Source organism: Ceratotherium simum, chromosome 12 (assembly GCF_057802395.1).
Source record: "Ceratotherium simum simum isolate JZ-2026a chromosome 12, ASM5780239v1, whole genome shotgun sequence".
Lineage (NCBI taxonomy): Eukaryota > Metazoa > Chordata > Mammalia > Perissodactyla > Rhinocerotidae > Ceratotherium > Ceratotherium simum.
Window position 1 is genome coordinate 72,237,469 of NC_141911.1, and position 15,949 is coordinate 72,253,417.

Below are 15,949 nucleotides of genomic sequence, written 5' to 3' on the forward strand. Positions count from 1 at the left end.
TTTTAAGATTGTTTATAACAAGAAGTAATTTCTATTATGAAAAAGAACTTACCTAAAATATTGAAAAAAAAGAGTTCAGTCAGAGCACACATGCAGACCCCTACCCTATATCGACTATCATGTCTGTTATTTGTATTTTGATTACTCAAAGAGAACTTTAAATAGAGTCCTGCTATCTATTATTAAATGTGAGGCTATGAAATTGAAATATATTTGTGAAATTGGAACATATTCTTTGATTCAAGGGAACTATTTTAATCAATGCAGAAAATGTTAATTAAAATAAATGACTAGCCTTGCCTGACAACAGAAGTATAACCAGGATAGCTGCTGATACATGATTTTTCTAATTATTCTTCCCTGTTTCATATTTTGGCTAATAGTCTATTTAAATACACAATATATATATTTTATTTACTTATTTTTATTATTTTCTTTTTGTGAGGAAGATTGGCCCTGGGCTAACATCTGTGCCCATCTTCCTCTACTTTATATGTGGGACGCCGCCACAGCACGGCTTGATAAGCAGTGTGTATGTCCGCGCCTGGGATCCGATCCTGTGAACCCCGGGCCGTAGAAGCAGAGTACGAGAACTTAACCACTATGCCACAGGGCCGGCCCCTCACAATATATATATATTATAAAAACAAATACAAATCTGATATTCTCTGTAGCTGGACCATTAATTCTTAGAATTAGAATGGTATAATTTTAGAGATCAAAGAAAGGATAAGAGAAATGGTAAGGATACATTCCTCTACCGTCTGTCCATCCATCAATCAGGAATGAGCATCCACTGCCTGCAAGGACCGGGCCAAGAGCTTGTTGTGAGGCACGGAGTACACTCTTCCCTTCACAGGATCTACATTCCAGAGGTTGAGACAGACATGTAACAATTTCCCCAGGGAAGGAATGCTTCAAAGGAGAAGTAGAGGGTGCTGTGTGAGCGTGGGGGTGAGGAGTGGGGGGCTGAGTATGCTAGCCTGGGAGGATGGATGCGTGGAAATCTCGAGAGCTGATGATAGTGTAACTATGCCACGAAGGGTGAGTCACTGTGAGCTAGCACCATAGAGAGAGAGAGCGTGGGCCTAGAGCATCACTGGAGCTGTCAGGCTCACAGGGGAGAGGCTATGCAAGGCCTTCTAAAGCCCTGTGAAGATCTGGGACTTTATGTTAGTGGAAACTGGACGCCTTTGAAGATTTTAACGGAGGAGGGCCAAGAGCTGGTCCACCCTTCTGTCTGTAGCCCAGAGAACTGATAGGAGGGAGGAGGGAGTACGTGTCAGAGGGCAATCGTGACCAAAAGTAACGTAAACTAAAGAATGTTCATATACTCTTTAGAAGATTTATTTCCTAAAAACGTTCCTTCCATTGGTCAACATTTCACCTGCCAAAAAATATTTCTTGCCCATCGCTTCTTACCACCTTCTCCATGAGCTAAAACAAAGGGAACCTACAGGAACTGAAGCAAGCAGACAGCGGATAAAAACATGGTTGGATGGGGCTTCCGGGTGCAGGGTTCCTCCATAACAGCTGGGGAGCCCGAGCTGGGAGCCCGGGAGCAGAATTGGCCACACAAATAAGCAGGGAACTTTTTAAAAGAACTCTGGTACAGCACTTCCGATTAAATATATTTTCCCCAGGGATATATTAATATATAACTTGTGTTCACAAATGAGGTTTCCCAACTAGTCTATTGTATATTTTTATCCAAAAAGCATTAAGAGTAAGCGCAGTGAAGTAAATGTAAATATTCACATACACGCCCCCCACTGCCAGACTTCCAAAGAGTAATTAGCGCAAATGTAAGCACAATTTATTAAAGGTGGTTTACAAATTCTGTTTCTGTTCTGGGGCGGTTCCCATGACACTACCCAGGGCAGCTCTGGCATCTGTTGTTGGACTAAGAGATTAAAGATAACACTGTCTTAAATTCTTTCTATGCTTAGGGGTTTAATTCATCGGGAGAGAATGGTACATGTACAACTTTCCTAATGTTCTGAAGGCTCTTTCTGGTGGCAAAACCTAGGGATTTGTAGAGACTACAGGATGGGGAGAATGACGAGGGGCTTCTGAAGCCATCTCTCTCCTCCTCTCTCCTCTCCTTTCTTCTTCTCTCCCCCCACCCCTTTCTTTCCCTCTCCAGATGAAGAACATACACATTATAGCTTTAAATGACCAGAGGGAAGCAAACAGAAGGATTGGAGGAGAGTTTCTGACATTTCCTTAACCACGTTAGAGAACATTCTTCGCCATCCACTGATGACTAGCAACAAGACGAGGGTGCAGGGCTCCATAGAAACAAGCCCTTGTTTGCCGATGCTTTCATCCCATAGGAAGAATCTAAAGAGTTCACAGACACCTTTGGGTTGAGAGTAAAGAGCAGAATTGGAAAAAACGGATCTCTGGTAGAAGGTGGCACGCACACAGCTACTCAGTAATGGGTCCCATTTTTGTGACTCGCCTGTTTCTCCTTTGATAAAGTTTCAGAACAACTGCGGGCGCTGCTTAGAGCCATCCCAGAACAGGATATCTAAAAGACAGGTCCTTTCTAAGTAGGACCGCCAGGATGACAACACAACTTTCCCCAGTCAAGAGGACTTGACAGGGCCGGCCCCGTGGCTTGGTGGTTGAGTGCGTGGGCTCCGCTGCTGGCGGCCCGGGTTCGGGTCCCGGGTGCGCACCGACGCACTGCTTCTCTGGCCATGCTGGGGCCGCGTCCCACATGCAGCAGCTAGAAGGATGTGCAGCTATGACGTGCAACTATCTGCTGGGGCTTTGGGGGAAAAAATAAATAAATAAAATTATAAAAAAAAAAAAAAAAAAAAGAGGATTTGACAGGTTTTGTCCTCTTTCCTCTTCTAAGAAAACCGTGAAGGTCAGGCCCTGTTAGGACCGAGTCCGAGCACCAGAACGCAGGTGGCGAGCAGACCGTCCACCGGGCTGCTCGGACTGAGTGCAGCCTGAATACCTGGGCTGGCGCAGAAGGCCACCTGCTGTAGGGGACAGGTGTCAATGTCCTCAGGCCAAAGGAATCACTCTAAAGGAAGGAAGGAAGCCTATATTTCTGATATTTATCAGACCATCATGTAAGTTTCCCATCCAGATTCATCTCTGAAAAGGCCGTCGTTACTATTTGCACAGTGAAGAAGTCGAGGTGACGCTGTCTCTATGTTAACATCACAACTGTTCAGCTAGGCACCATCAACACCTAAGTGAAACAGGGTATTCCAACACTGGGTAGTAAGTAAAGGATCTATGAAGTGGCAGCTTGCTATCTGCATTTTCTCTGCTCACCTATCTAATAGCTCGCACTTGTAAATCAATTTGTTTCAAAAGGATCTGGTTAGCCAAAAATAACATTGAAATTATAATGAACCATAATAAAAAGCAACAGAAAAATATAAACTCAGAACTAGAACACAAAATAGAGCTGTATTTTTATGAGCTAAGTAGGAAACGTTATCATTACCATATAAATAGGTTCAACAACATCAACATAAATAGTAATAGCTGTTATGTATCGAGTTCTCCTTATATGTATTGTGTATGTATAAGTATTGAGTTCTCATTATATGCCAAGCACTCTCTCTCATCTTCACAGTGGCCCAGTGAGGTGGATGGTGTCATCATCTCCACTTACAGATGAGGAAACAGAGGTACAGGAGGATATCGTAACACGCCCCCATCACAGAGAGGCTGTGAGACATTACTCCTCATTACTACAGACATTTGTAGAGACAAATGTGCACACAACTTAAAAAAAACCTGACTTCTGACTTCGGTCACGTTCACCAAAAACTCAATTTATACTTTCTGGAGAGAACTACTTTTTTTCACCAGCCACCATAGGATCCAATTAAAATATAAATACAAAATCTTGGAAACTCTCAGAATTCACAGCACCAGATCCTGACCTATAAGCAGTGACAACTCACCCCTTCAAAACACCAGCAGAAAGTTAATCCTCAGGGAGATGTCAGGCATCTTCTCAGGGTCTCTCCATGCCTTGCTGTTTACTAGGAAGTGAACTAGTTTGAAGACCTCTGCACCCCCCAGCAGCAACAATTTTTTTACTTACCACCACACAGAATCAGAAAAGAGATCATATTTCCACGACTAAGAACAACGTGATCATGCCAGCACAGACGCTGTCAATCCGTAGAAGCGAAACGAGAGAAAGAAGCTATAGACAGTACGCGGCAAAGCAGCGATTGGTAAAACGGAAACCGTTTCCTTCTTACTGCGTGGTACGTGGGATTTCAGCACACTCTCATGCTCTGGATAACACGGCAACAATGAGTCTAGTTGTCTGATATGGTCATTCATAAGAGCCCCTGATACATATTACATCATATCCCATAGTCTTTATTCTGCAACATTTTTCTTTATATGACCCAGTTGCTATGTTTTAGACACCACTGCTACATTTTAAACATTCCACATCTGGCTAATTCTGTCCCCATTCAAGACACGGTTCTGGTGGTTGGAGCGGCCATCATGGTGTAGAGAGCCGTGCTATGCAGCGTGGCCAGCAGGGCAGCGGTATTACCTGTGAGCTTGTTAGAAATGCAGAATCTCAGGCCCTACCCTAGACTCACTGAATCAAAGTTTTCATTTTAACAAGACGCCCACATTTCTCGTATACATGTTAAAGACTGATTAGAAGGTCCTAGAAGGTCTGATTTAGTAAATGTGCTGTAGGGATTAGGAATCTACATTTTAAATAAGCATCCTAGGTTACTGTGGTTCAAATGAGCTTCTGACAACACTCTGAAAAAATTCTGCTTCCTGGTCCAAGTGATATCATATTTCTTGCAGTAATCTGAGCTTCCTAGCTAAAACTGGATGTCTCTGACACACTCAATTGTAAAAAAAAATTTTGAGAGGTTAAAAATAGAAGTTAATAAAACCTTTAATGAATTTTTAAAAACCAGTATGTTCCAAATAAAATTAACATGATTAAGAATCAGAATCCCCTGGGGTACTTTTTCAAAACACACAACTTATTCTCCTGCTGGGAGAATGGGATTCTATTACACTGGCCCCTCTCCTAGGGAGTTACTGCTATAATGAATGTGACCAGTGACAGTGGGAATGGAAAGATTAAAAATCACCGTGTGAGGATAACAAAACGACAATGAAAATCACCCAAAATATCATAAATGGGATAGATCCATGGCTACTATTTGGTCTTTTTTCTTCCAGACTTTTATATACATCTATATGTATATAAATATCTATGTGTACACATGTATTTTATACCTAATTGGGGTCAAATGGTATATTTGTATATTCTTTTCACTTAACATTTTTATAACATGGGTATTTTCCCAAGTCATTAAATATTTTCCAAAATACATCACTGCATAATATTTCATTGTTTTGCTGACAGAATGCATTTTCCCCTAACTTCCTTCACTTCAGGTTCTGCATAAAGTGTTTCTTATTTCCTTTGCTATGGGATAGCTCCTACCTGCTCTCATACCATATTTACATCTTTGGTGCTCAGTCTCCGACTTTTTAACAGTCCCCTGCAGCATAGCTCTGGTGTCTGTACAGGTATCCCACCGATCAAATCTGCTTTTCTTGCTCTAAGTCTACAAAGTACCTTTCTGCCCTCCCAACTCCCCTCCACCAGGCTCCTCCAGAATCTAAGATCAGCCCATTGGTCTCAGAAACCATGCAAATGAGAGCTAATGGGAGAGGGCTCTTCGGTTTTGTGGAGAGCGGTCCCCTACTTCTCAGTTCTGCCCAGCCTGACCTGACGCTGGTTACAATGAACTCTAGTCCCCACAGTTAAGTAATCCCATGGTTAAGTCCACTCAGGAAATGATGCACGTTATATGCCTCTCTGAGAGATTCACAATGACCATCAGCACGTTGAGAATCCTGCAGTTAACAAACCTACTCAGGTTGACTAATCCCTAGACTCTCTCAAATTTATTTGACCTCAGAACATTTTTAGGCATTTACTTGCAGAATATCCTAGAGAACTAATGTTCTATGAAACACACTTTGAGAAGCTCTGGTCTGTCTCCTTAGTGAGAGAACAAGAATTTCATGCTACATCAGAAAATTTAGTGTTGCTCAAATCATGCCTATAGGGCTAGCCTGCAAATACATCTGATTATAATCCTATTCACACAATCTAAAAATCCTAGGGTCCCTCAAGTGGAAATTAATTAAAAAATATGTGTATAACATTTCCTATGACACAATAATCACATTATTTAAATGCTCCCCATCATATTTATTCCTATAAAATACAGTAATTTTTATATTCCATAGTAATTAATAATTCACAAATGCTTTTATGTATTATGTCTGATCCTTGAAACCACTCGATGAGAACGGAAGGCTGGTAATATACCTCCATTTACAGATGAGAAAATTCAGGTGGAAAGCACAGGAACTTGTCCAAAGTCACGTAAGTCGTGAATAATAGGGTGAGAATCAAAACTAGATCTTCTTACTCACTGGATTCTATCCTGAGCAGTAGTTACAGCCCCTTCGTTTCATGAGCCTCGACTTTATTTTCAGACTCCCTCTCAACGCCTTTTCACTATTTCTCAACATCATGCTTAAGATTTAGAACTATATTAGAGTTTTCTAAGAATGTTTGTTTTCAATGGCTATATTAAGCTGTATCAGGATAAGAGAAAGACCATAATCTGAAGTAACTTTGATCATTTGGGGAAGGGCTATCAGACTCAACAAGTTTAAATAATTTTTATTTATTGATTGATTGATTTTTCCCCCAAAGCCCGAGTAGATAGTTGTATGTCATAGCTGCACATCCTTCTAGTTGCTGCATGTGGGATGTGGCCTCAGCATGGCCGGAGAAGTGGTGCGTCGGTGCACGCCCGGGATCTGAACCCGGGCCGCCAGCAGCAGAGCTGGCGCACTTAACCACTAAGCCACGGGGCTGGCCCAGACTCAACAAGTTAAACTTAGCTAGTTCAAGCATAGGAAGGATTACTTAGATTGAAAAAAAAAATTGAATCTAATATAAAATTCCATTCAACAAATATTTTTGACTGCCTACTATGTACCAGGCACTGTATGACCGTTTGAGGGAAAAACATCAGACGATGAGAGAGCTGCCCGTAACTACACTGTAACACACCTGGCAGTAGAGGGAAGTGATTTAGATTACAAAAGCATGTTTAAAAAAATCCCCCTTGCAATCAATATTGAGTCAGATCTGACTGTTGTGTATCTTTGGACCCCACAGTTTGAGACAGATTTGGAAAACAAAGACTGTTCAAAGGGTAAACCAAGAAGATTGCTAAGTGGGTTGAAAACCAGTATTTCTGAGAAGATTTATGAAACATAAATTACTGAGCCCAAAGAAGAAGGAGTTGAGTAATTTCCTGAGAGTATTCCTTGAATACGACATGGAGCATGGGGTCTGGAGACAATGACCAGCTGTGTCCATCAGCCCTGAGTACCTGACAATACTGAAGAGGTGTAACCTGTAATTTCATGAATTGACATGAAGGTTAAACGTAAGAAAGAAGATCCCAACAGTGGGGTGGGTTACTGGAAGACACTTTAGTCACCTTTAGAGATTTTGGATATAATTGGGATAATTATTTTAAAACCTCATAAGGATATCACACTTGGGTAATTAACTTGATGTGGGTTTATTTTTTATTTTTTATTTTTTTTAAGATTTTATTTATTTATTTTTTCCCCCAAAGCCCCAGCAGATAGTTGTATGTCATAGCTGCACATCCCTCTAGTTGCTGCATGTGGGACGCGGCCTCAGCTTGGCCGGAGAAGCGGTGCGTCGGTGCACACCCGGGATCCGAACCCGGGCCGCCAGCAGCGGAGCGCATGCACTTAACCGCTAAGCCACCGGGCCGGCCCATTGATGTGGGTTTAGATGAAAGTTTTTAGGCCCCAAATTAAAATGCCAAAAAGCTATTTTAACTATTCCATCTGGACCATTTATTTCAAGTTTGAATAACTGTTTTGCTGTTTTGAACGCCTTTCTTTTGTACGACTAGTACAAGGACAAAAACTCCAGCTTCAGTGGTATTTTGTTTAGTCACGCGCCACATAACGATGTTTCGGTCAAGGACCGATTGCATACGATGGCGGTCCCATAAGATTAGCACCATATGGCCTAGTTGTGCAGCAGGCTGTACCATCCAGGTTTGTGCAAGTCACTCTGTCATGTTTGCACAACGACATTGCCTAATGACGCATTTCTCAGAATGTGTCCCCATCGTTAAGTGACACATTACTGTAGACCCACAGAAAACATTGTTTTAAGGGGCTGGTTCTTACATCGAAACATTTGTATACCTTCACACAGGCCGCATTCAAATAATAAAAGCATAAAGCAGATTATTTGAACTAGTTTTAGAAGCTAGGAAATATATACTTTGAAACATTATCTCTGAATTGAAATCATTTCCCTTCTCATTATCATCAAATTTTCATTTTTAATAATACACTGAATAGAATACCAATCTCCAAAAAGGAAGGGACGGAGGGAGGGAGAAACAGAAAGAAAAAATGGTGGAAACACACATGCAAGAAAGCACCCCATAGAATTAAAATAAGTAACAATCAGAAAAGGATTATTTTAATTCTTAAATATAGATTAAATATGTTATTATATTAAACTAGCTTTTGTATGGAAAAGTTGATTACATGATAATTTATTTTATTTTAAACCATTATGAGGGATCGATCTATTCATTCATTCCTTTGTTCCACAAATAGTGTTTAAGTGCCCATTATGTGCAAGGCATTATTCCAGGTCCTTGAGATATACCAACAAACAAAACAAAGATCCCTGTCCTCACAAAGCTTGTATTCTAGTAGGAGACACAAAAATAGACCTTCTAAATAAGTAAACAGAGTATGTTAGAAGGTGATAAACACTATTAAGAAAAGGAAAGCAGTCGAGAGTAGGAAGATCAGCCGTGCTGGGGATGGCTGGAGAGTCAGTATTGAATGGGTCAGCGTGGCCTCAGCGGGAAGTTTGCATAAAGACGTGAGAAAGCGAGCCAAGCTAACAGCTGGGGGAAGACTGTTCCAGGAAGAGGGAACAGTAGGAGCAAAGTCCTACGATGGGAGAAACCTGAGGAAGAGCGAGGAGACTGGGGTGGCGTGATGAGGGCAGAGTGCCAGGAGTGGAGACCATCCAGGACTTTGAAGGACATCGGGGGGGCTTAGGGTCTTCCTGCAGCAAGTGGGTGCTAACGCAGAGCTCTGAGCAGCGACGTCTCGTTTCAGTTCTGAAAGACCCCTGGCTGCTGGGTTGAGAAGAGATCACAGAGTGGCGAGGGGGCGGCAGGGAGACTGGCTGGAAGGCTAGCAGTACACGTCCGGTGCCTCCCCGCAATTCTGCAATCCTAAAGCTGTTCCTGTAACTCACTAGGTGGCAAAACTAACCTTCACTTAACCTAACCTAAATGTCTTTATTAGTCAAATTCATATAAATATTCACGTTTCACTGTAGAAACATTAACATGCTTCAGTATGTATGTAATATACACCATACGCCCCTTATTACTTCTCTGAAATCTGAAAATGCTGTATTCCACAACTCATCTGGATAAGGGATTTGGGACCTGTACTGGGGGAAGGATGGCTTGGGCCAGGGTGGTGGCACCGGAGACTGTGCACAGCAGCCCCACTTGAGATATAATTTGAAGGCAGGGCTACTAGGATTTCCATATGGACTGGATGTGGGGATAAGAAGAGTAACTTAAGATGACTCCAAGTTTAGCAACTGGTAGGATGGAGGTGCCGTATCCTGGGGTGGGAAGGGCTGTGGGGGAATGTGTTTGGGGGAAGGTCAGGAACAATTGGAAATGTTGAGTCCGAGACATCTCCTTTCACCCAGCTGGAGAGGTTAAACAGCCAGGGGATATAGGAGTCTAGAGTTTGGGGAGAAGGCTGAACTAGAGGTGTATTGGTGCTATAATTTTTTTTCGTCCTTGATTTTCTTTTAGAATATCTTTATAGTTTTTCCTCTGGGTGATAAAACACAGACATACACACATACACATTATAAAGAAAAGCTCTGTTTAACAACCTCTTCCATTAAAAAAATATATGTATCTTCCAATGTAAAGAAAAATGCAATTGAAGTGTGGGGCTATTTGGAGACTGCCAACCAATCTGAAAATTCATGAAGTGAGAAGAGCCAAACTCTGTTGTCTGACCAGTGGAGAATAAGGATGGCTTAAGAAGTTATTACCCCAGAAGTGAAGAAAATATTCAATGAAGAAATGGTGTTGAACTAAAATAGTGCTAAGGTTCCTTTCTGTTCTCACAGTGAATAAAAACTAGTTATTTGTCCTGAATTAAAAACTTAGAATCCTTCTCTTATTCAGAATATATGCTACAATCACAAGACAGCAAATTAAGCAGTGTCCTTAATATCCTCATATGTGCTAAGAGTAACCGGCAGCCATAGCTGAAGATGAGTGGGAGTGGAATTTAATCTTCAGCAGGAGTGTCCGAGGCAGCAATGCTATCTGTGGCATGCAAGAGCCCTGGCACAGGATCAAGGTAATGCTCTCCCAGGGCATGTCTTTAAGTCTCACTGTCTTAGAAGGAGTGCTCTCAAATATCATTGGAACTCCATGTTTCCCCAATTTTATCCTGCTAAATTCTACTGGTGAACATCAATGTTATTTTTAATTCACATGTGTTTTGGTATGGAGAGGAATAATGGGAAGAGAGATATTTTAAAAAGAAAAAACACTAAAAGACTCAGAAAGATGCTGATATCTATGTTAGAGTGTCTTTTTATATTAAATAGCCAAGTTTTTATGACTCTACCTTAAGGCAGCAAAATAATATTTACTTAAGCACCCATGGATAAAAATCCCATTGTATGATCACAAAGAGATGGAGGAAAAAAAAAAAAACCACAGAAGAGAGAGAGACAGAGAGAAGGAGGGAGGGAGAAAGGAGACAGAGGGAGAGAGGAGAAACATTACAAAAGTTTGCTTTGCAAAAAATAAGAGATATGCACATATAAAATGAATTATTAGATCTACTATCTAATTCCTCTAAAAATTATATTTATTGCCCAAAACATACACAGTCACAACTACATCAGAATTAGAGAATCTCAAGCTCTCTAAATGGACAATGACCCGGAGGAAAAAATTTAATTGAGAGTCACATACAAGCAAAAAGAAGCTTTTTCTCTTCTAAAAAATCACAAAGGTTAGTATTCTTTTTACCTGGTAAAGATGGCAAAAGTGTACAATATAAAAGGAGCAAAGTTTAGTTCCATCATAGGGAAAGGGACAAGGAAAAGAAGAAATGAGTGACGTTGAAAGAGAAGAGGAGACAGGAGGCAGGAACGCAAAGACTGCTAAGAACAGGCAGCGTGGAACGCGACCAGTGGATAAGTACAGGGTCAGACAGAAGTGTAAAAGTGCACATTTTGGTTGGTCCTAATATTAGGGAACAACCTCTTCCTCCTTCAAGACCTGCGTCTTTACCTGTAGCCTCCATCCCCACTGGTGGCCCCCCTCACCAGTCACCCACTGGATTCTGGGAGAGTGCCATCTGATCTGGCTCCAGCCCAGGTCCCACCACCAGTTCACAGCAAACACGAGGGCAGCTGTGCAGGTTTTCTCATCAATCCTGGACTCGACCCTCCAGTTTGTCACACAGGCTGTGCTGCCTCCTGCCTGTGTGCCTCTGTGGGGCTGTCCTGTCGACTAGAACCTTGCTCACCCCTGCCCCATTTCACTCAGGAAGCCCCCCTTAGCACCCCCTGCCCACAGACTGACGAGGTTCCGCCTCTCTCTACTCCCATAACGTCCTAGACAAATGCTTCCACTGACCTAGAACCACAGTCACCTTCCGGGCAACTGTCCTCTCCACCAGACTGTCACCTTCTCTGTTCTGTCTGGGTAACAAGCGCAAGGCCTCATCAGGGCCTGGCACTCTGAAGACACTCAGAAATGTTCACTGACTGACTGAATGGACACTTAGATTGAAAGTTAAATGGCATGTGATGTACTAAGGTCCCCATCTCTGAGAGTTCTCAAGTAAATCGGAGTGTGTTAGAATTCCCGCACTGGATAGGAGCTGTGATCTACTATACGAGTTTATGGTATTCCTTCCATTTCTACACACATCTTTAACTGCCCAACTGACTGACTTTTACATAGCTCTTTATAATATCTAACAATGGGGATATATGACTTACACCTTGTGCAGCTAATTCTTTTTAAAAGAATTTGATTCTTATTCAAGGTATGGCCTGTGGTCGAAATGTCATCATAACGAGCTTATTAAAATGGGCTAACAGGTAAGACCTGAATAGCCAAAGCAATCCTGAGAAAGAAACCAAGCAGGAGACGTCACACTTCCTGATTTCAAGCTATACTATAAAGCTACAGTCATCAAAACAGTACGATACTGGCATAGAAATAGACATATAGACGGATGGAACAGAACAGGGAGCCCAGAAATAAACCCATTCCTATACAGTCGACTAACACTTGAGAAGAGAGCCAACAAGACTCAATGGAGAAAAGTCAGTCTCTTCAATAAGTGGTGCTGGGATAATTGGATACGCACATGTAAATCTTACACCACTTAGAAAAATTAACTTGAAATGGATTAAAGGCTTAAATATAAGACTGGAAACCATAAAACTCCTAAAAGAAAACATAGGAAAAAATCTCCTTGACATGGATCTTGGCAATGATTTTTTGGATATGACACTTAAAGCACAAACAACAAAATAAAAAATAAACAAGTGGGACTACATCAAACTAAAAAGCTTCTACAGAGCAAAAGAGACGATGAACAAAGTGAAAAGACAACCTATAGATGGGAAAAAAACCTTGCAAACCATATACCTGACAAGAAATTAATATCTAAAATATACAGGGAACTCATACAACTCAATAGCAAAAAAAATAATCCCATTAAAAAATGGGCAGAGAAACTGAATAGATATTTGTCCAAATAAGATATTCAAATGGCCAACAGGTACATGAAAAGATGCTCAACATCACTAATCATCATGGAAATGCAAATAAAACCACAATGAGATATCACCTCACACCTGTCATAATGGCTATCATCAAAAAGACAAGAAATTATAAGTGTTGGTGAGGATGTGGAAAAAAGGGAACCCTTGTGCACTCTTGGTGGGAATGTAAATTGGTGCATCCATTATGGGAAACTATAAATTTTGAGGAAATTTAATTTTTTAATTTCCTCAAAAAATTAAAAATAGAACTACCATATGATCCAGCAATCCCACTTCTGGGAATATATCCAAAGGAAATTAAGAAACTGATGAAGAGATATCTGCATTCTCATGTTCACTGCAGCATTATTTACAATAGCCAAGACATGGAAACAACCTGTGTTCACTGATGGATGAATGGATAAAAAAGTTGTGGTGTATGTATGTGTATATATATATATATATATACACACACACACAATGGAATATTATTCAGCCATAAAAAATAAGGAAATCCTGCCATTTGAGACAACACGGATGGACCTTGAGGGCATTATGTTAAGTGAAATAATAGAGGAAGACAAATACTGTATAACCTTACTTATATGTAGAATCTGAAAAACAACAAACAAACTCATAGAAAAGAGATCAGGTTTGTGGTCACCAGAGGCAAGGGCGGGGGGGGGGACTGGAGAAGGGGGTCAAAAGGTACAAACTCCCAGTTATAAGGTGAGTAAGTACCAGGGATGTAACGTGCAGCATGATGACTGTAGCTAACTCTACTTTATGATTTACACGCAAGTTAAGAGAGGAAATCCTCAGAGTTCTCATCACAAGGAAAAAAATATTTTTTTTCTTTTTCTTTTATTTTGTATCTATATGAGAGGATGGACGTTAACTAAAGTTACTGTGGTAATCATTTCACAATATATACAAGTCAAACCACTATGCTGTACTCCTTCAACTCATACAGTGCTGTATGTCCATTATATCTCAATAAAATTGGGGGAACAACCCTCACAAACAACATGCTAACATCTATACGACTTACTGAACACATCTCCTCTGGGTTTCTGAGGATCTGTCTGTATCCTGTTGTCAACTGTAATTCGTCTCGGAGATGTAGTGGCAGCTGGTGCCACAGTTGTCAGGCCGGTGGTTGGTCTTTCTGGAGTTGTTGAGGGGGGAGGTGTTCTGGGTGCTGTGGGTGGGGGTGGGGTAGGCTGTGGTGTTGGCTTTGGGGTAGGTCTGGTCGTTGGCTCAGCAGTGGGCCTGCTGGTAACGACAGGAGGAACATACGGTGTCTTCAGAGGCCGCCTCGTACTGCCAATATCAGGAATCCAATTACCGTGCCCCCCGTCACCCTTGGAGATGGTACCATTTCCTTCTGGTACATGATTGGGGCCTGAAGGTTCAATCATGACTTTCGGAATATCTAAGGGTCAAAAGATCTAAATTAGTATGTAACCACCTCCCCCTAAAAGTAAAACATCAAATTTTAAAAAACAAACACATTAAAATCTCTCATGCCAACGAGGCTTACTTTTCACATTTAGAATATCCACCTACTGCCAGTCACACCATTTTCCAAATAACAAATATGTGTTTGTGTATGTGATATATAAATATATAAATATATACTCACATACACATATATCCGTCCTGTGGATGAATGCAAAAATTATAATGGTGTTTCTGCGGTGAATACGTGTTATTTGAAACACAAAATGTTTTAAGTATTTGTAAAGTGGAAACAGTTAACAAAATTTTTAAAATGCAGAGACATTCTAAGTTATTTAAAATATGAGGAATGTATATTTAGCGTCTATGTTAAGTGTCCCTATGGTACATGTATATTATAAAATCATGTTTAGAATTGTCTCAAGACTGATACTTTTCTCTTCACACTTTATATGAATTTGACTCACACAAAAACATTTTTATTAAATGTTCTACATGTTGTTTTATAGTTGGTTTTCCCTCTTACTAATTTATACAGTTGCTTTTGTAAAAAAAATTTCAGAGGTCAGAAGATCCTCTATGGAAGCTTTTTCCTTGATTATCTTCACCAAAAGGAATTAACACTGATCTTCCTGGAGCGACGTTCTGCACACTGGGAGCATTGCTACATGACCCTTCAAAATCCTCTAATCCCCATGATTTTCAATAAATATTTTACTCCAGAAACGTGAAAAGTTGTCTACTGTTACATTAAATGGATGCTACATTATGGCCTTTGGTTTGTGAAACTTTCATCAGGGTATTTTTTTCATGTTTCTCTACTAACATGGCCATACTCCAAACAGAGCTTATAAAAATTTAAAAAGCAAAGCAGTTCTGAATGTAGGGAAAATAACTATGGGAATGACTTTTTTTTTTTTTTTTGCTGAGGAAGATTGGCCCTGAGCTAACATCCGTGCCAATCTTCCTCTATTTTGTATGTGGGTCACTGACACAGCATGGCCACCGACAAGTGGACAAGTCTGTACCCAGGAACTGAACCCAGGCTGCCAAAATGGAGTGCACCGAACTTAACCACTAGGCCACGGGGCCAGCCCCAGGGATGATTTTTTAGTAGTAGAACTAGAAGGCATAAAACAGAGGAATGAAAAATGTAGAATATATTCAGATTATCCCACCATCATAATCTAATGCTAATGACAAACATTCATTTGTGATTTTACCAAAATCAAATTCTCAGGGAGGGCTCTATCATTTCTTGCCAGCTAAAGGAAAGCGGCTGAGAGATTTTAGTCAAGGAACTGAATGACTTCAAGACTAGAATGTATTACTGAGTCTTCTGTTTTTAAAAATACCTGAGCAAGTGATGTTACTGTTTGTGGAAAGCACAGACTAACATGACTAGCTATGAAAATTGTACTTCTTTGATCATTAATCTTATTCCTTATCTCCCCTAGTAACAGCCTTGGCCTAATCCTGAATTTCCTGCTGGCGTTCAGAGCTGGAGACAGC

The 15,949-nt window shown here is 40.8% G+C and overlaps 1 protein-coding gene across 2 annotated transcripts in view; it reads right to left on the reverse strand.

The window, feature by feature from the left end:
* The window catches only part of NPNT (nephronectin), a 76,770-nt gene that overhangs the window by 16,352 nt on the left and 44,469 nt on the right, over positions 1-15,949 (reverse strand). For both annotated transcript variants that reach the window (XM_087437771.1, XM_087437770.1), the window contains one exon: positions 14,028-14,411. In XM_087437771.1, coding sequence (XP_087293897.1) covers positions 14,028-14,411 — 384 coding nt within the window. The remainder of the gene's footprint in view (positions 1-14,027; positions 14,412-15,949) is intronic.